Source organism: Ruditapes philippinarum, unplaced genomic scaffold, assembly GCF_026571515.1.
Source record: "Ruditapes philippinarum isolate M1 unplaced genomic scaffold, ASM2657151v2 ctg3355_1_1_1_1, whole genome shotgun sequence".
NCBI classification, from domain to species: Eukaryota; Metazoa; Mollusca; class Bivalvia; order Venerida; family Veneridae; genus Ruditapes; species Ruditapes philippinarum.
This window is the reverse complement of record NW_026852571.1, coordinates 132799-155128: the sequence shown is the minus strand read 5'-3', so window position 1 is coordinate 155128 and position 22330 is coordinate 132799. Positions and strand designations below refer to the sequence as shown.

The 22330-nt window shown below is 33.9% G+C and overlaps 1 protein-coding gene across 1 annotated transcript; it reads right to left on the bottom strand.

The window, feature by feature from the left end:
- Positions 1 to 4914: 4914 nt before the first annotated feature.
- LOC132717311 (uncharacterized) lies at positions 4915 to 20732 on the bottom strand. Its single transcript, XM_060700748.1, has 14 exons — positions 20727 to 20732; positions 20240 to 20439; positions 19498 to 19582; positions 18856 to 18886; positions 18542 to 18694; positions 17764 to 17873; positions 16994 to 17282; positions 14451 to 14524; positions 14004 to 14117; positions 12268 to 13183; positions 11508 to 11592; positions 10778 to 10876; positions 8114 to 8203; positions 4915 to 7796 (listed from the first exon to the last, which is right to left on the bottom strand). Exons 1-14 carry the CDS (start codon positions 20730 to 20732, stop codon positions 7616 to 7618), a joined length of 2433 nt encoding a protein of 810 aa, XP_060556731.1. The 3' UTR covers positions 4915 to 7615.
- Between the last annotated feature and the right edge of the window lie 1598 nt (positions 20733 to 22330).

The window sequence follows — 22330 nt, the reverse complement described above, 5'->3', positions numbered from 1 at the left end:
TTATAACAACAAAAGAACATGCATGATATTGAGACTACGGTGTTGCAACGTTCTAGTTAATGACCCGTCATAAACAGTTGGTCGCTGCGTAGTAATTGGAAAATTGTTATCAAAAATAATAAAGAATATTTGCCACCTAATTAAAGCATTTACCTATAAATTTTCATTTATGCTTTTTGTTAAAAAAATATTGATAAAGTTATTATATAGAAGGGTTTTCATACCAGAACTATTTATTACCAACGTACGTATGCCTAAACCTGATTACCGCGGCAGTATGATGTCACGGAGTAGTGATTTTGAAAAAAATAACAAACAAAAATCAAGAATTTTTCAGAGAATTATTATCTTTAGATTTTGCAGATATGAAATAAAAGAATGAAAATATTTAAATATTGTAAATGTCTGTGATGAGTGATCAGACAGCTTAGAAAAAATCAAGGTACTATTTTTTAACCTGATTACCGCGGCAGTAAGATTTGACAGATAGTATTAACATTGGGGAGGCATAGCTTCCCCAAAAACAATGACACACCTGGGGCAGGGCCATTTTTGACCCAAGGGCTTTTATTTGAACAATCTTTGTAGACACTTACTAGAAAATGTTTCATGCTTAATATCTAAACTCTAGCTATTCAGGTTTTCTCAAAGAAGACTTTTAAGTTTTTGCTATACACATATAAGGAAAATGAATGTCACCGGGGCGGGGCCAATTTTGACCCTAGGGCTTTTATTTGAACAAACTTTGTAGACACTCACTAGAAGATGCTTCATGCTAAATATCTTAGCTCTAGGTCTTTGGGTTCTTTAAAAGAAGATTTTTTAAGTTTTTACTATATGCATATAGGGAAAATCAATGACCCCCTTGGGCGGGGCCAATTTTGACCCCAGGGCTTTTATTTGAACAAACTTGGTAGACACTCACTAGAAGATGTTTCATGCCAAATATCTAAGCTCTAGCTCTTTGGATTTTTTAGAAGAAGATATTTAAAGGCAACCAGAGTTCTGCATGGCATTAAATTCTTTGAACAATTTTCAAAGGTGACCACCAAAGGAACATTCATGTGAAGTTTGGATGAAATTGGCTTAGTGGTTTATGAGGAGATGTCATTTAAAGTAAAAGTTTACGGACGACAGACGGACGGACGCCGGACGAAAAGCGATCACAAAAGCTCATCCTGTCACTTTGTGACAGGTGAGCTAAAAAACTACTGAAGGGAATGGGTTGAAACTTCACACCCTAGTTCTCTTTGATTAACACAGGTCCAGTACCTTTTTACAGTTATGCCCTTGTCTTACTGACAAGCATTGAGTATAGTAGAGATTTTTGCCTCAAAGATAGTTCTTGTTTTAAATATAGTTAGACTTATTGTACAAAACTAGTATGGTTTATTTATTTGGAGCATGCCAGGAATCTGAACCAGCAGGTTACCTGCACTATTGATACAAAAGCAGGTGTCCATGTCTAACATTATGCTGTTGTGAATGACAGACAGGTAATTATCGATATATTGTTGATATTTGTCATCTGATATCAATATATTGTTGATATGCTTTTCACTGAATCAATGACAGCTCTTATTTTCATACACGCGAGTAACATAAATATGCCAAGTTAAACTTGTATTACATTGTTATGGCCCCTATCAGCTTTAATTGCTCATTGAAACCTAGTAGTCAAATAATAACTATCCAACAAAGTGGCAAATTTGCATATTTGGTTCACTGATGAAATATGATAAAATCAAGTAAAGTTCAACATTGCTGACAAATAAGACATTTCAGCCAATTATTCATTTGCAACTTTGGTCAAAACATTGTTTCTAGATGAGAACACTTGTGTGACAATAATTTGGAGGTATAAATTTCTTCAGTTTTTAGTTTCAGTAACTTGAGAAATGGTATGTAATATAAAAATGAAAGACATATTACATTTTCTATGTTATAATCATCAAATCAATAAAATAAATGTCTCATTAACAAGCAAATCTGCAACATTATTAATCATACATAAAACAAGATGATATAACTAAACAGTACTTAGAACATAATAAATTAGTATGCCCTGGGCACTATGTAATCTAACAATAACAGAAAAAAACAGACTAAGCATCATGATTCTGCTCGTTTCACAAACCTGTACTCTCATCATTTTATAACTCTAATGTCCGTCTCTTCACTAACATATCATGTAAAGGAACAATATAATTTATTTCTCATAAAAAAAAAAATAGTTCAATGATTACTTAAGAGTGCTATTACTTAAAATAATTAAGATATTAGTATAAAGAACATATGTGCTGAAAGTGATATAAAATATACAACTTTTAAACTCTAGAGAACACAGTGATTTATACAAATTTTAGAAGTTTAGATATTATTTCCATATTGATTAGACAAATAAGCATTGTTTTGCTATAGTTCAATAATTTGGTAAAAATTAATTTAAACAATAATTTGCTAAAGATTCAAATATGCGTTTATAGTTATAGTAACAAAATTATCTTTTATTTCATACTTAAAGATAAAACAAAATTTTAATATCTTGCCTGCAAAGTGTACTTCTTGTACAAGAATGACTTGCAAAATATGATCATAATTCTAACTAAATGTAAAATACACACGCCAATAATACATGTATCTAGAAAGTATCAGTTAGTTGCTTTGGTGTTTATAAAAATGATCTGTAATAGGTAAATCTACCAAGTAAAAAAAATCAATCATACAAACCAACAATTATGACATAATTAACTAATTGACAAATGATCTATGCTTATCTTAGTGATAATGATTATATTAACCGAGATTCTAAGAAAATTGGATCAAATACATGTTCATTGTTACAAGAGTAGGCCTATGCGACCAACATAAAGACTGGACAGCACTAATCTGTACAATCTGACTATGGTAGACTCTATACTTCTATTTCCTCACTGGTAATTTTTAATCTTCGCAAGCCTAAAAGAAAAGTTGTCCTCGGCAAACTCTTTCTTACAGCATCATCTTGATAACATTAAACAATCGGACAAACTAAAAAATCCAGAGACTTAAAAATCATAGAACATAATCTGCAAGAGTTATTTCACTACCTGATGATGTCAAATTTTTGTGTAAAGGTTAGATGTACCATGTGTGCTTTTATGTATAACAACATTATTACATACAAATAAGAAATGCTTAACAAAAATTAAAATGATTGGTTAGGCACATGATTGTGATATATTTACTGAAACTGTCACAAAAAGATTTCAGCCATTATTTCATTAAGATATTTGGCATTCATGCATAATGTTGAACTTACAATGTAAAATTGTTTATTGATAATTAATTGTATAAAACAAAAATTTGATTGAGAAGAAAACAAGAATAAACAACACTTACACAAAATGTTTACATACTGATTCTTACACATGTAAAGTAAGACATTGACTTAAATGTAATTATTCGGAAAATAAAATGAAATATAAAACCTTACCTGTATTTAAAAATATATGTAATGATTCAAATGCAACTTTTTTCATTTTGAAATTTAGAATTAAAGGGGAAAAAAGAACCTTAAAAATAGAACAACTCAATTTTTGCTACATGTAACATGGTTCGGTGTATTCATACACTTTTGACAAGTTCTCTGGAAATTGTTGTCAAATAGTAAAGGACGTGATAACACATGCAACATACCTGTTGTGGTTTCTTTTTGACAAGACGTACATGTACTAAGATTGGTTCATCATTGAAATCCTCACATTAATAAAGTCAGTTTGAAATTCAAAGCATGAAAAATCTAACTGAGCTGGATAAAATGTTAAGATATTTTGACATAAATTTTATTGTAATGACAGCACCACATGTTTCAGAACATTTCATGTTATACATTCAAATGGTATCAACACAAATTAATATTTCAGTAAACTTCCTTTTAGTTCTTATATATGCCTACTCACTCAAAGACTTGGGGGAAACAAACCATTTTATGAGATTTAAAGTTCTTATCACTTAAAATAATGTGATCCCTTCAAAAAAATGAAGGCAAAAAAAAACACATATAGTTCCAGCATCATCAAAAGTTTAAAGGGACTCCACTGAGGTCTTATCACTTAAATCGGGCCAAGAATAGCACAAAAATATGATTTTAAATTTATAAAAATACAATTTTAAAGTTATTTCTGAGTATATTTCTTAAGTATTATCTTTTGCAGATGTCCCACTTCATCTACTGCGAATTCACTTAAATTCGTGGGCATGAAATTTCGTGGTTTATTCAAAAAGGGCATTTTTGTGGGTTCTTAAATTCATGGATTTTTGTTTTCTTGTTAAAAAAAATTCAGTAACCTAATGCAAAATAATCTTAAACTTAATTGCCGAACATTTTTACTTACAACATGTACATATCTTTACTTGTCACACAGCGCTTTTCAATAAATTTAATCCTTGCCTCTGGGCATAACTAATATAGCACAGTTACTGCCGATAATTGACTGCAATTAACACATGTATGTGACATGATATGCACCTCCATTGGACACACTGCCCCTGTAATTCGCCGATGTAAACAACGCATAATTTATACGACACCTGACAGGTTTTAACCAGCGAGTTTAAAAGTTTACACCCTGAATTGGTCTTAACATATTTGACAGTAACTACACGCAACATCACAGCGACTGTGTAAATTTACATGCATATAAATTAATCTCGGTAAATAACACGAGTATGTGTGGATCTTGTAATAGTCGGTGGCGTCTTTGATGTTGACGGAATAGCATTCGCACAAATACAGATTAAAATTCATATAAACTAGATCATTTAAAACAACAAAAGAATGTACAATAAATCTGTTTTAGCGATCGTATTTTTTTTATAGTTTTGTGTACTTACGACATTAATATCAAAGACTTTTTTTTAATAAATAAGAGCAAACTGACAATTTTTATTAGCGCTAATTATTGCACTGCCTGGGTTCCCATATTTACTCGATTATGTCAAGTATTCTTGTTGACACAATCAAGTCCTAGTAGACTACAACGATCAAGTACGTATATGCGACATTTGTGACAGTAAATTGAGGACATATAATCGAGTTTTCTTTCAAGTTTCTTAAATATTGTAAACGGATTTAATATGTCACTAACCTGATTATCTGTCTGTATATACATCCATTTCACGAAATATCGGCCGGAAAAGAGCCGACGCATGTTTGTAATATATAGAACAAAGACTGGGTAAGAAGTATTTGTTGGGATAAAAGTTCGTGGGATCTTAAATTCGTGGATTGACCTACCCACGAAAACCATGAAAATTCGTGCCCCACGAATAATAATGATTTTACAGTATATAAGAAATTCAAACTTCATGTTTTTACATTTGGACCTCAGGGGAGTTCCTTTAACAAGAGGGCCATGATAGCCCTAGATCGCTCACCTGACCCATCAAACTCATCCAAACAATTACCTAGAAAAGCATTCTGACCAAGTCTCATGACAGGTGAGTCAAAAATGTAACCACTACAGTGTTAACAAGGATTATCCATATTTGAGCAGTGTGACCTAGTTTTTTACCCAGGTGACCCATATTCAAACTTGACCTAGAAATCATCAAAACAAACTTTCAGACCAATTTCCAGGATACTTGGATCAAAACAGTAGCAACTAGAGTGTTAACAAGATTTTTCTATTTTTAGCTCCAGTGACCTAGTTTCACATGCGATTTCGAACTCATCCGAGCAATTACCTAGACAAGCATCCTGACCAAGTTTGATGATAATTGAGTAGAAAATGTGACCACTAGAATGTTAACAATGTTTTTCCATATTTGGGCGGTGTGACCTAGTTTTTCAACCAAGATAACCAATGTTCGAACTTGACTTAGAAATCATCAAAACAAACTTTCAATTTACAGGATATTTGGATCAAAACAGTAGCCACTAGAGTGTTAACAAGATTTTTCTATTTTTAGCTCCTGTGACCTAGTTTTTCATCCAAGATGACCAATGTTCGAACTCATCTAAGCTATCACCTAGACAAACATCCTGACCAAGTTTGATGATGATTGAGGCAAAATTGTGACCTCTAGAGTGTTAACAAGGTTTTTCTATTTTAAGCTCAGGTGACCTAGTTTTTCATCCAGGATTACCTATGTTCGAACTCATCCAAGCTATCACCTAGATAAGCATCCTGACCAAGTTTGATGATGATTGAGCAAAAATGTGACCGCTAGAGTGTTAACAAGGTTTTTCTACTTTTAGCTCCAGTGACCTACTTTTTCATCCGAGATGACCCATGTTCGAACTCATCCGAGCTATCACTTAGACAAGCTTCCTGACAAAGTTTGATGATGATTGAGGCAAAAATGTGACCGCTAGAGTGTTAACAAGGTTTTTCTATTTTTAGCTCCGGTGACCTACTTTTTCATCCGAGATGACCCATGTTCGAACTCATCCAAGCTATCACCTAGACAAACATCCTGACCAAGTTTGATGATGATTGAGGCAAAATTGTGACCTCTAGAGTGTTAACAAGGTTTTTCTATTTTTAGCTCCGGTGACCTACTTTTTCATCCGAGATGACCCATGTTCGAACTCATCCAAGCTATCACCTAGACAAACATCCTGACCAAGTTTGATGATGATTGAGGCAAAATTGTGACCGCTAGAGTGTTAACAAGGTTTTTCTATTTTTAGCTCTTGTGACCTTGTTTTTATCCGAGATGACCCATGTTCGAACTCATCCGAGCTATCAACTAGATAAGCATCCTGACCAAGCTTGATGATGATTGAGGCAAAAATGTGACCGCTGGAGTGTTAACAAGGTTTTTCTATTTTTAGCTCAAGTGACCTAGTTTTTCATCCGAGATGACCCATGTTCAAACTCATATGAGCTATCACTTAGACAAGCTTCCTGACAAAGTTTGATGATGATTGAGGCAAAAATGTGACCGCTAGAGTGTTAACAAGGTTTTTCTATTTTTAGCTCTGGTGACCTACTTTTTCATCCGAGATGACCCATGTTCGAAGTCATTTGAGCTATAACCTAGACAAGCATCCTAACCAAGTTTGATGATGATTGAGGCAAAAATGTGACCGCTAGAGTGTTAACAAGGTTTTTCTATTTTTAGCTCCGGTGACCTACTTTTTCAGCCGAGATGACCCATGTTCGAACTCATCCGAGCTATCACCTAGACAAACATCCTGACCAAGTTTGATAATGATTGAGGCAAAAATGTGACCTCTAGAGTGTTAACAAGGTTTTTCTATCTTTAGCTCTTGTGACCTAGTTTTTCATCCGAAATGACCCATGTTCAAACTCATCCGAGCTATCAGCTAGATAAGCATCCTGACCAAGTTTGATGATGATTGAGGCAAAAATGCGACCCCTAGAGTGTTAACAACAAAATGTGAACGGACGGACGACGGACAATCATCGATCCTAAAAGCTCACCCTGAGCATGCTCAGGTGAGCTAAAAATACATACTATGTATATGTTAAAGTAATAGGACAGTGAGTCATTAAGTTTAAAGTTACTTATTCTTCATCTGCAATATATTTCTAAAAGTGTGTGATGACAATCATTTATTTTCATCTTTGATATGTTTGAAAAACTGTCTTCATCTTGTATGACACTAGAATTGCCAATATTTGGGAGCTATAGTTATAACAGATGGATCTACTTTGTCCTGGCTCTCCACTGGTTCCCAGCTTTGATTATGTGTACCTGTATCCATGCTTGTGCTTGAGTCAACTACTGAACCTGGGTATGTCTGTGCAAGTTTCATCAACCCACTGTATTGACTAGCTTTTTCTCTGACAAAAAAAGTTCAGTTTAAACATAAATATTTAAGCACCACGGCAATGAAAGCTAAAAATTCACTTGAACAGCTGAGGAGTCACTCTGCTGGAAATAACTAGTGCTGGTTTCATATGAGGAACCTTGGTTATTACCCCCCAACAGGGCTCAAACCCATGATGCCTAGGTTGAGAGGCAGACACCTTAACAAACAGACAGGGAAGTGAACCTTACATGTCACCACTACTCACAAAAAGGTATATTGTACCAGATTGACATATATATCAATAGTGAACTTATTCATATATTAAACATTATTCAAGTAATTATATACCTGTATGATAGCTGTTCCTCTGGTGACATAGTCCTCCATTTGTGACCCAGCAGTTTCTGTATAACAGATATATGTACACCAGGATGCTCACTGTATATATAATAAACAAGGCAAAGTTTTCATTTAAATGTATTACTAGCTACATTCATGTATCTGCTACCTGTAGGTCACAAAATTATTGTTTAAATTTTAAAAAAAGAATTATAAATTCTGCATTATGTATGAAAGAAATATGATTGTATATTACTTTAAGAGCATTGGTAAAACTTACAATAGCATAATATTTTGTTCCATAACATTTTATACAGTTTACACACAATATTTCTGGAGACATTCTATGTTACAATTAAAATGGGAGTAGTATGTAGAACTCATCAAGGTTCATCTGCATGCAGACGTTGAAGTTCCACTTACATACAGTTCCTACTAGGCCAATGCATTTCTTTTAATGGACAGTTTTATGTATTGCTATTACAGGTCCAAAGTGAGTTTGACCTTTAACCTGACAATTGGTTTTGCCTGCAGAACTTATCAAGGAACATCTACACAACAAAATTACAAGTTCCTAGGTCAATACATTTTGAATTTACAGGCCAGGTTTATGATTTGTTATCATAGGTCCCAATGACCTTGACCTTTTGACTGAAACATGGGTGTAGTAAGTTTAACTTATTATAATGCATCAACATATAAAGTTTCAATGTTATAGTTTTGTTAGTACTGAAGTCAATGACAATAAACAGAAAAATAACCAAAAAGGTTAACCAACGCCGGCATGTGGGTAATGACAATCTCTCCTCTCTTTCTCTTACTGCTCTAGGTTAATAAGTTTTATACTTGAGAGCAGATATAACAGATAAAAGTCTGATATTACAACATTTTATTTTATAATGATTATATACATGAAGAACCTTTTTAAGTTAAAAACAAGATTGCATTTGAGAAAAATGCTATGCCACCGCATGGTTCAAATTTCATAGCTGTACATCAAAGGACAAGAAAGTAGGTCACATCATCAAAATCTAGGTCAAAGTTCAATTTTACAACCAAAACTGTGCACATGGTCAAAATGTGATTGCTGTACATCAAAGGACAAGAAAGTAGGTCAAGGCATAATTTTGACCCACGGGTTTAATAACAATCTTGATACAGGTCCACCAAACAACATTTCAAGTCAAATATCTAAGCTATAGCTTTCTCCCATTCAGAAAACATTTGTTTTATTTTCTGTCTTTACTACGTGTACATAATGAGAATCACTGCCCCCGGGCAGGGCCAATTTTTGACATTTGAACAACTTTGGTAGAGGACCTATAGATGATATTATATATCAAACATCAAAGCTCTATGCCTTGAACCTTCAGACAAAAATTTTTTTTTCACTATATGTACATAATGAAAATCAATGACCCCCGGGGCGGAACCAATTTTGACCCCAGGGCTATAATTTGAACAATCTTGCTAGAGGTTCACTACACAATGTTTCATGCAAAATATCTTAACTTTATCCTTTGTAAATTTAGAGAAGATGATTTTTTAAGTTTTAACTATATACATATAGGATAAACCTATGGCTCCCAGGGGCGGGGCTAATTTTGACACAAGAGGCAAAATTTGAACAACTTTGGTAGAGTACCTTTAGATGATATTATTTAACAAATATTAAAGCTCTAAGCCTTGTACCTTCAGACAATAAGATTTTTTTATTTTTTACTATATGTATATATTGAAATAAATGACCCCCAGGGCAGGGGCAATTTTGACCCCAGGGCTATAATTTGAACAATCTTGCTAGAGTTTTACAACACAATGTTTCATGCAAAATATCTAACCTTTAGCATTTGTCAATTGCTAGAGGAATTTTTTTAAAGTTTTTACTATATACATATAAGGAAAACCAATGACCCCTGGGGCGGGCCGATTTTGACCCCAGGGCTATAATTTGAACAATCTGGGTAGAGGTCTACCAGACAATGCCTTATGCAAATATCTAAGCTCTAAGCCTTTTGGGTCTTTACAAGAAGGTGTTTTAAGTTTTTACTATATGTACATATAGCGAAAATCAATGACCCCGGGGCAGGGCCGATTTTGACCCAAGGGCTATAATTTGAACAATCTTGGTAAGGGTCTACCAGATGATGCCTTATGCAAAATATCTAAGCTCTAGGCCTTTTGGGTTTTTACAAGAAGGTATTTTAAGTTTTTACTATATGTACATAGTGAAAATCAATGACCCCCGGGGCGGGGCCAATTTTGACCCCAGGGCTATAATTTGAACAATCTTGTTAGAGGTCTACCAGACAATGCCTTATGCAAAATATCTAAGCTCTAGGCCTTTTGGTTCTTTACAAGAAGATTTTTTAAATTTATTCTTATAATTCCTTTTGGTTGCCATGGCAACCAGATTTCTGCATGGAATGAAATTTTTTGAACAACTTTGGAAGCCCTTCACCCAAGGAACAATCCTGCTAAGTTTGGTTGAAATTGGACTGGTGGTTTTTCACAAGAAGATTTTTTAAGTTCACTATATTTAATCTATATAACGCACACACAAACACACACACACACAGGTGAATCGCTATATGCCACCGCATCGCAGATGCTGCGGTGGCATAAAAAGAACAAAAATAAACAATATTAATGATTATGAAGAGAAAATGTTACCTTATATATTTTTGTCTATTTAGCTGACTAAACATCATAAAACCATTCATCCATGTTGATCTTCGATGGTCAACCTTTCTTTTCCCATATGTGCTCTCACTAAAAGATAAACTTACTTATTTTCATGACACAATCAACACTTTTACCCTATTATTACATACTTCAACCTTTACCTAGCTTGAAGCAATTGTAATTGCTTCTTCTTGATTGTCTATTATTAACTTTCCGCTAAACTTTGAATTTTTCATCCTGTCACAAAACTTGATAATGAACAGTTCTCAATTTAGGAAACTCAGCAGGTTAAAAGTTAAAAACAAGAAATGTTTGTGAACCATATATGCAACCATGATGATAACTAAGTTGTAATTTCAAGCTTAAGACTGTGTGTCAACTTTTGAGGAAATGAACAATTTGACCTTTGATCTGCTGAACTCAAAATCAACAGTGTTCATCTAAACGTCATTACCAAGCTCCATATTAAATCCAAGGACTGTAGGCCTAAGCATTCTCAAGTTATTGATCAGACAAGATTTTTCAGGTCACAGTCATAGATCAATCAACATTGGCAAAGTCATATAAATTCTTGCTTTTTCTAGGTGGGGGGATTTATAAATTTAATTTGACTTCAGAATTTTTTCTGCTGTAATGTCCTTACTCATTTTAATGGTAAATGAAGCTGCCATTTTTAAAATTCATTCAGCTACCAAAATGATATATTAAATTTACATACCTGCTTCCAATCTCAGGCCACTCCACTATGTTTGCTGCATTTGGTTTAATTCCAGTAGATCTTGTCTGCAGTTTTTGAGCTTGTCCTGAATATAGCAAAAATGTTTTTGTATTGATAATATCAACAAGTAACCTGATATAGGGTAAAATTTTAACAGTTTGTAAAACACAATTTAAGTTTTGTTCTGTATTTGATTATTGTAAAAAGATGGCAAATCCAATCAGAACTTGGTTCCCAAAATTAAGTACATAAATAATTTTTAGGTGTGGAAAGCTGAAAGTACAAAATGAACTGGGTTTGAATATCACTCATGTGGTCATAATTGGTTTTAATGATGTATCACTTATCTAAATATGGAAGCATGCATTATTGTTTTTGTTTAACTTTTAATTTACCATTCTGGAGGAAAACTTTCAGTGAAATTTTGGGAATTTAGGAATGATTACATTTTCTGGTATTAGATATATCAAGGGTTGCCCACAAAACTGTTGAAAGTCCTTTATTTCATATAAGTTACTGCAGTTTTGTGGTCAACCCTCGATATAAGGACAAAAATGCTGTATTCATTGATTTTATGAAATAATTTCATGCTATCCATGCTTTCTCAAGATTTCTAAATAATACAAAAGTTAATCCTACAACTGGACCACTGTTTCCTACACAGAAATTAAAAGTAAGCAAATATTTAATATTAATATTCTTGCAATAAAAAATGGCAATCTGAGATTAAAATGCCTCCAAGAACAAAAGTTATATGTACCTTCTTGCCCACTTATTTTTATTTTTTTTGGTTCTGGTAGCCAATTTTCGTCATCACTGTCTTCATTGGTCCTGTCCAGGAATGGTGATCTAAATGGTGTGTATCTCTTTCTTTTATTCTTCGCCTCCGGAGACCACAGGTCTGTTGTATATTGAAGTGGAGAAACCACTGTCCCTGGCAATTGTTGAAGGGTAGGCATGGTAGGTACAGGTATTCTTTTGAGCTGTGTCACAGCAAAAGGTCCCTCTGGCCGGGGATTCAGATTTTCTTTCTTGTTATTTTCTGCAGGCTGACTAAATTGCTCTTGATTTATGTGAACAAGTTTTGGTGGTAAAGGAGATATGTTATGTTCACCATTCCCTGTAGAGGTGGAGGAAACTGTGCGTGTGTCCATAAGCTTACTTTGTAAACTTCTCTGTGAAGGGCTGGCATGCACTATTTGTATTTTCACATTTCTTACAGGGATGTTTTTTAGAATTTTCCCACCTTTCTGCGTAGCAGATGAAGAAGCTGATCTGGGTGTAGAAGTTCTTGACTTATCTCCAATGACATTAAGCTGTTCTGTTTTATTACATGTATTGATACTAGACTTTGAATAATGATGGCTACTTGGTGTAACCTTAGTAAAATGATTAGTATTGGTGTAAAGTTCTGTTGGATATGGCACACACTCTGGTACTTGATGGAAAATGCCCATGTTTTCAAGGTCAAGGCTATTAACTGTGCTTGACAGAATTTCTGTCATTGGTCTGATTGAGCTTTTGTATACAGAGCTGGTAGATGGCTCAGTTAAACCAGTGTCAAGTTTAGGTTTAGTTTCAAGAATATTTTCTGGGGATACACTCTCCATTTCTTTATGTCCAGGAGTGTCAGCTTTATCTGGTAGATGGTGCTTGCTGACAGAATGCCAAATACCCTGTAAGAGATCAATGGTAAATTATTTATGATTAATGAGGAGATTTTCAAAAATTACCCTAGTGTTTATTGTGATAAGGGCATGTTCACCTTATTCAGGTGTTAATCATGTCTTTAAAGTTGTGACCTATGTTAATACAATGGACCTGCATGCAAACATTCCTGCCAATAAATGCCATAAGACCATGCAAGTTTGTACTTTTCCTTCCATCCCAAAAAGTTTTTGAGGCACAACCAATAAAAACATCCAAACTTTATAAATATTAGAAAGTTAAAAATTACAAAAATAGAGAAATTATGCGAAAGCTTGAATGTAAAATACATGTAGTATTGAATTCAGTACATTACAGTTGAAATTAACAATATGATCTCCTATTTTTGTTAATTTAGCTTGTCATAATTGCATACTTTTATTGTGATATTAGTTGATTTTTGACTGTTACTTTCTGATCATTTGTTGTTATAACCAGTTGCATATTTTATGCCTTGATTTGATAAAAACTGAAACTGAATTTCATCAATTTTTAGAGCACAACAAACATGTCTTTCTTGGCTTTTTCTGATAAACACAAAAGCAATTTCAGAACCAGTGATTTTTCACTTTACATTTCGTGGTTAGAGAAGTTCGGTATTTCTTCAGATATGCCTTGTTTTACCGAGATAATTAATAAAAGGCTATTTAGACCAGTAAGGAGTTTCAAATATGGCAAGCATACTATTGCCAAAACTTGAGGTATCAAAAATCTGTGAATAAATACATTTCTTTCATGTTGCAAATATATTAAAGTAAAGGTTTTTGTTAAAAGAATAAGGGATAATACCCTAGCTGGTGGACTATGAAGGAACACGCTGTCCTTGTATCTAACTGGGCTGGATAAATCAAAACCTTCATCTGTATCATCCATACATGTTGATGTACTCACCGTCTCTTCACGCTAATAAAATAAAATCACAACTTAAAGTAACATTAAAACTGTTGCATGTTCTGGTTATCTTATCAAATTGAACTGTTTGATCCCATAATAACATAAAAATTACCATATGACTAAATGGAATAATTTCGATACTGTTTGCAAACTATTCCATCTAAATGACACTTGCAAGGGAAACTAACCTATTATCAAAAACAGTTTTCTTTAGACAGTAAAACCTAAACATGTAATAAAAAAAATTTAGTTCAAGCTTTAGAATGATAATTAAAATATCAAGGGTGTACTTTTACACAGAATTTAAGCTTTGATTTGAATTGATTTGCCATGAAGATTTACCATAAAAGATGGAGTGACAGTTCTAAGATGTTCTGACTCGCTGTATAATTCATCTTCCATGAAATTATTGATCTCTGAAATATAAAAATGTAAAATATGATAGCTTGATTTAATCTTATTTAATTGCTCATCAATAAATCTGTAAAATTTTGAACAAAACCAATATCACTTAACAAACCTTCTATAAACAAAACAAATTGGTGATGATCACACAATTTAAAAGGTGTTTTACTAATACAACTGTTTAACATAAAAAATCGAAGGTTCCTGGCATACATGCCATAACATCCTGGATGTCCCGGATTGTCCCAGACATCAAGGATTGTCCCATACATTCAGGATTGTCCCAGACATTAAAGGATTGTCCCAGACATCCGGTAAATGTCACGGATGTGTCTCTGGGGAATGATTTTTGTCCTGGTACTTTAGAAATCCGAAATCATTTCTTTTGCAGCAAGAACTATTACAATTTCATGAATTATTATTTTCAAGTAAATTAATCTGATGTGTCAATATCATTATGATTGTTCCCAGACAGTAAAGTAATATGTAGAAATTGATGATGCTAATCCTTTAATTAATTAGTAAATGTGATCCCTTCCAATTAACAATTATCAGCAATAATTTAGATTAATTAACAGATCAATCATTAACCCCTTGTGCCTTGCTGGGTAAATGTGTCATCAACTGTTATGAACAACTTGCAAGCATAAGTTGACTCCGCCTTATTGCAACAATTGACTCAAATTAGTGCTAGAATCAAGTCTTCAAAAATAGGCAAATGTTTTAGCTATTTTTACAAAAACAGAAGGTGCATTGTTCATTCTTAACATAGCCTTGTCCTATTTTGTGACCCAATTTACAATGATGCTAATAACTTTTAACAAGAGGGCCATGATGGCCCTGAGGTCGCTCACCTGTATATAGCCCCCCCACCCCCCCACACACACCCATAAGAAGATGTTTCATGCTAAACATCTAAGCTCTAGCTCATTGGGCTTTTTAAAAGAAGATTTTTTTAAGTTTTTACTATACACATAGAGTTAAAAACAATGACCCCTGGGCGGGCCAGTTTTGACCCAGCGCTTTTATTTGAACAAACTTTGTAGACACTTACTAGAAGATGTTTCATGCTTAATATCTAAACTCTAGCTATTTGGGTTTTTTCAAAGAAGATTTTTAAGTTTTTGCTATACACATATAACGAAAATCAATGACCCCCGGGGCGGGGCCAATTTTGACCCCAGGGCTTTTATTTGAACAAACTTGGTAGACACCTATTAGAGCATGTTTGATGCTAAATATCTTAGCTCTAGCTATTTGAGTTCTTTAAAAGAAGATTTTTTAAGTTTTTACTATATGCATATAGGGAAAATCAATGACCCCCTGGGGTGGGGCCAATTTTGATCCCAGAGCTTTTATTTGAACAAACTTGGTAGACACCCATAAGAAGATGTTTCATGCTAAACATCTAAGCTCTAGCTCATTGGGCTTTTTAAAAGAAGATTTTTTTAAAGTTTTTACAATACACATATAGTTAAAAACAATGACACCCCTGGGGCGAGGCCAGTTTTGACCCCAGGGCTTTTATTTGAACAAACTTTGTAGACACTTACCAGAAGATGTTTCATGCTTAATATCTAAACTCTAGCTCTTTGGGTTCTTTAAAAGAAGATTTTAAGTTTTTGCTATACACATATAAGGAAAATCAATGACCCCCGGGGCGGGGCCAATTTTGACCCCAGGTCTTTTATTTGAACAAACTTTGTGGACACTCACTAGAAGATGTTTCATGCTTAATATCTAAACACTAGCTATTTGGGTTTTTTCATAGAAGATTTTTTAAGTTTTTACTATACACATATAAGGAAAATCAATGACCCCCGGGGGGGGGCAATTTTGACCCCAGGGCTTTTATTTGAACAAACTTGGTAGACGCCCATTACAACATGTTTCATGCTAAATATCTTAGCTCTAGCTCTTTGAGTTCTTTAAAAGAAGATTTTTTAAGTTTTTACTATATGCATATAGGGAAAATCAATGACCCCCTGGGGCGGGGCCAATTTTGACCCCAGGGCTTTTATTTGAACAAACTTGGTAGACACTCACTAGAAGATGTTTCATGCCAAATATCTAAGCTCTAGCTCTTAGGATTTTTTAAAAGAAGATATTTAAAGTTTTTTCTTTCGGTTGCCATGGCAACCAGAGTTCTGCATGGAATTAAATTCTTTGAACAATTTTTAAAGGTGACCACCAAAGGAACATTCCTGTGAAGTTTGGATGAAATTGGCCTAGTGGTTTATGAGGAGATGTCATTTAAAGTAAAAGTTTACGGACGACGGACGACGGACGGACGACGGACGCCGGACGAAAAGCGATCACAAAAGCTCACCCTGTCACTTTGTGACAGGTGAGCTAAAAAGTACCAAACACTAGACTATAATTTTAGATGCAATTTGATTGTCAAAAATATTACTATAAATAATAGTATAATACATATTTGATTATAGTTATCCTACAAAGTAAAATTTTTTTAATACTACCATGAAAATGACTGTCATCATCAAGGCTAGACTGTGTCTCTACTTTAATTCCTGACTCCTGTGAAGATTGCTGAGACAGGTCAATAGTCTTAAAACCAGTCTGCTCTGTATTCCAATATATATGACTGTCAAACTGACTCAGATATCTTGGGGTACTGTCAACATCTTGGTATGCAAACTGACCAAGTCTAACAATGTTATCTGTGGTAGAATCCACAGTTGGGGAAGATATCTTTTCTCTACGGTACTTCAAAATCCTCGGATCTTCAATTTTAACTGACTTTGTTGCCTACAAAAATAATCATATATCATGATAAAATTCTAGATTTCTTAATTTAACACAGTTTGTAAGAAACCTAATTTCTAGTGAATGTTTTAATAATTTAAGTTATATATAATCTTTAATTTTTCATCGAAAGTGATGGCTGTCATGAATTTTTCATTTTGTTTCTCTTTATAACTTCATTGTGTTAGACTTAACAAACAAGCCACACAAACACAAACATTCAGTAATTATTTATTGCATACGTTTTGGCTATATGCCTTCATCAGTGCAAAACATGATAAAATTACCGAAAGCTACATCATAATGAAACAAGTGTTAAACCAATAAACATGTTATGGCTTTTAGGGGCCAAAATATGATAACATGTAGAAACAAATACTTACATTATGAGTAAAGCTGGTACATTATTTTTTTCATTGTGTTAGACTTACATTCTTGCATATGATCTGGAATATCCTGTTAAATGTGTTAAGAAAACACTTACCCTTTGAGATATGTTATTTTTTCTACCAGGGAAAGCTACAAGTCTATCATTCTCTTCATCCTCATCATCCCCATCACTTGTTCTATAGCTGCTAGGCTGATAGAAATCTTCTAAAGTATAAAACAGAGATACTTATTGATGTGTTTGTTTATTGTTAGGGTTTTAAGTCACACCAACAATTTGAAGGTCATAATAGTGACTGTCCAGCTTTACTGGTGGAGGATAACCTCAGGTGCCCCTCCGTGCATTATTTAAGGCTCAAGCTGTAACCTAAGTAGAACCACTGATGTTCCTTAACCTAGCTGGATTGCTTTCTTACGTGAAAGAATTCAAAGTCCCTGGCAGGATTCCAACCCACAGCTGTCAGGGCCAACGAATGACCATGGATGGCCCCCTTTCATTGACTTAACTTTATGACTGGGAGCATTACTAATGACTTGCGTATACCACGCTAATCTGATCATACTCTTTACCATTGGCTTCTTGAATCTGATAACAGAAGCATCCTAGCTTGTGTCAAATGTTATAAACTGTTATAGGTAACATAAAAACATTACTGTCAGTGGTAATATTGCCAAACCTAAGTGAAGAGACTCTACTTACCAAATACTTTCATTACTTGTCTCATTGATGAGACTTTAAAATGAGGCCTATGTAAGCACCTTAGTTTCTTTATTTGCTTTGTCACAGACACTGTAAATGTCATACTGGGACTTTCCAACACTTTTCTGCATTATTTCAGGCATAAGCTGACACCTAAGTAGACCCACAGACCTACTGTAACCTAGCAGATTAGTTTCCTCACATGAAAGAATCCAAAATCCCTGAGAGGATTTTAAACCACAGCCGTTTGGGGCAAGTGATTTGAAGGCAGCGGCCTTAACAACATGGCCACAGAAGCCCTCTGAAAGTAGATCCATAAAATATGGACCTATAGGAATAGAATAAGAACATAGAAACCTCACCCATAAAGGTGTAGCGTTCCTACATCAGATATAAATGGTTATTTATACTTGAGTCAAGTTTTAGAACCCGGAACGTTCAATTTGTTCGCTAAAAGCACGGAACGTTTTCAAGAAAAACATTCGTAACCAATAAATCCTTTTGCATCTGAAATCATACCCTGCAAAATTAATATAAAACATTTCTTTCTTTTATCCCTTAAATTAATGTTTTTTCAATAGATACATTGTGATAAAATACAATGAGATAATAAGTTTATATAACATTGTTTAAAAACTGAGTGAAATATGGAAAAAAAAAATAAAAAATTTTCCCCCCTCATTCCCTTCAAGTGGGGAAAGGTAAAACAAAAATTACAACAACAGAACTATAAAAGAAGTTTCAATAAATTTTGTAACCATTTTAAGTAATGTCTGACTACCCCAATAATTTTTAATAGTAAAAGTAAAAAGACAAACTGAATACATGTAAAAAAATATTCTGATTAAAAGAACATTGATGTTGGACCCTCATTCAATTTGGTAGCAATTGAGACACAAAACCTATGCAGTTTTTAGATGAAGTTTACAGAGTTATTATTTTTCAGATAAGAATTGACTGAAGACAACAATCCTCATAACTGAATGTTAGGAACAGATTGGTTAATAATTACAACTGCATTCTAGAGGTGTGGTATTACTTTTAGTTTCAGCACTTGTAAAAGATAAAATTAAGCAAACAAATGTAAAATCAACAATTAAAGGCTTGCTAAGCAGAGATTTACAGAATTACCTTGGTTTCTTTAGCTCCCGGATCATATCCTGGTACACGCATACATACGTCTTTTAACGATTCATTCAAACTATGGTGTCTTACTCTGAATAGAAATTAAAAATAAATAAAAAGTGCAAATTCACATTAAAGAATTTATCACCCCTGGGGCTCTAGAACGCGAGGGGCAAGCAGTTAGAAGTCAACAATCTAAACAATTTGGTTATGGACGCCCCTGGCTAATGAATATTATTTCATACCAAAACCAAAATAATCAAATGGGATATTAATCCTGTACAAGTTAGGAATTGATTTTAGTCTCAACAAGTTCAATAAGATACATTAAATCAGTATACAGAGTTGCATTTGTAAAATTCAGCACAAACCATTCATAACTAGAATGTGTCTACAGGACACTGAAGCCCAAACTAACAGCTGTATTGGCACAAAAAATCCTGTATATAATTACTGTTGCTTATTAACAAAACAATTATACTTTTAGAGTCACACATTTACATTTTACCTAAATCAGGGGCAATAACTCACATGATGAGTATACTATTACAATTTTTTTTTAAAAAAGATTCATGGCATCACACAAGTATGAAAATGCTGTTTTGTTTAATCAGGGGCCATAACTATGCCACTCTTAAATGAATTTGCATCAAAATACACAGCTACTTCAGTTCATATGCTGATAATTATTATTCTACTGATGTAGTTTTACTTTTAGACATATATGTAGCACAAGTTCAAAATTTACCTTTCACTCTCACGATGGCGTTCCATCATTTTCTTAATTGTATTTGGAGTTCTGTCTTTACGAGCATAGTGTCTTATACTGGAGTTACTATCAGTGTCACACTGTGATAATATCTGTTTCTCTGGTGTCATCAACAGAATATTGTTCTCTGTTATACTCGTATTTGGATACTGACGTCGTTTTGCTATTTTTGTATGTCCCTGAAATCAAAATATTAGCAGCATATTTACCAATGAACTGTTGGCAGCTATAGATTCTACCAAATACAACCAGTGCAGACCAAGCTCAGCTGAAAATTCTGTGCAGTCTTATCATGGTCTCTATCTGCACTGTTCTCTATTCTATCAGTACATATTATGCATTTCCCCAAAAGAAATGATTTTGTTCAGATTGAAAGATAGACAAGTTGATTTAAGATATTAAGCAGGAAAAGGTTAAAGATCTATGACACCAGTTCAGAGACCTGCAAGACAGAACAGAGACAGACTCTCATGTTGTAAGCTGATCAACTTTAGCATTCTTATCAAAATACACATAACATGCACTTTAACCCATTACCAGATATATACGCCTTTCTACGCCTTTTTGCCCCCCCCCCCCCTTTTTGCTTTCTCAAATGGTGAAAAAATGCCTTATTTAGGCCCCCAAACACTTGTTTTTGTTTGAGAAATGTTGTTTAAAAAATTGACCACTTTTTCGGCGCGGCCCCCCATCCAAAAGATACATCAGGGGGTTGTCAGAAGGGGGATGTGCCCCCTTCTGTTTGGGGGGTTTGAAGGGGGGCGGAGTTCCCCTCATCACCAAGAAAATTTTGGATTTGTGGGAGGCTAAAAATGGCCCCAGGTCCATTATAAGGTAACGTTTAACCAATGCTGAAAAGCCTTTGACTCTATCTCAATCCATTGAGAAGTGGCAGCACTTTGAAATCAATTTTGATGGAAAAAATCAACGCAAAATAGTGATTTTTGGCAATTTTGAGATGTCCCCTAGTTGCCATGGTAACAGGAAATTTCAGACTGATGTTGTTACAAAGGCAATGGTCCAGTCAACATGTGTGCCAAGTTTGATTAGTATTGAAGCAGTTTTTATAGTTTTATAGCAACTTGAACTTGTAACGGGAGACTTTTCAATGAAAACAGCCATTTTTCACAAAATGCTCATGGGGTAATGGGTTAAACTAAAAAAAAAACATGTCTTATAAATTATAATTGCAAAAATAAGTTAGAATGGTCATTTCCAAATTCAAGCCAGGATAGGGCTAGAAGAATCTGATTATGGCTACTTTGTTTGTTTTCATCTGGAGCATTTCTTTACTTAACTGTATGATAAAGTATTTTTTTTGAAAATTTCCACTTGTCCATTCAGGCTGAGAGAAAAAGGCAATTGTTGTTGGCACCCCTGCGGGAAAGTACATTACATATAATATGTTTAGATATTGTAAAAAAAATATATATGGTCAATTTAATAAGTCAGGAATCAAGAAAGACAACTCTGTTCAATTCATGTCCATATTGGAAGAATTCATCCAGCATTAGTATATTGTGTATTCACAGCACTTTCCAAGAAAAGTAATGTTCTTATTTGTTTATACTTTATTGATGGCAGCATTGTGTGAAAAGAGATATTTGCAACTAATGGTCTGGTGTACTTTTTCCAACACCATGAAATGTTACCATGTGTAACATTCATCATTTGGGCATGTTAAAAAAAAGAAGAAAAACAAAAAGAATTTAACATTAAGAGATCCTTGCATGGCTGTAATTGCTGACTCAGTATACTGACAGGCAGAAAAATTCATCAGTGAAAAATAAAAAGCTAATAATAGAACCTGTTGTTGCTTATTTTACTTATCATAAAATACTAAAATACTTTTGATTAATGAATCATCAATCATCAAAACTAAAACACTTAATAATTATATTGTTAAAGACAGTTATTTCTTACAGAAGATGTCATATACCATTATTTAACAGAAAAAGATTGCCCCTACATGTATCATCAGGTTAATTCATTCATTAAAGTAATTAAAAAACCAAACTTCACCAAAAAAATGCAAAACATCTTGTTTGGAATTACAAATTCAACAGATCA

Excerpts from the sequence above, each read along its gene's own strand:
- LOC132717311 (XM_060700748.1), bottom strand. Across the intron at positions 17,283-17,763 it reads AAAATAACATATCTCAAAGG|GCAACAAAGTCAGTTAAAAT; the intron begins GTAAGTGTTTTC and ends TTATTTTTGTAG. Across the intron at positions 10,877-11,507 it reads TGGCCTGAGATTGGAAGCAG|TGAGAGCACATATGGGAAAA; the intron begins GTATGTAAATTT and ends TTTATCTTTTAG.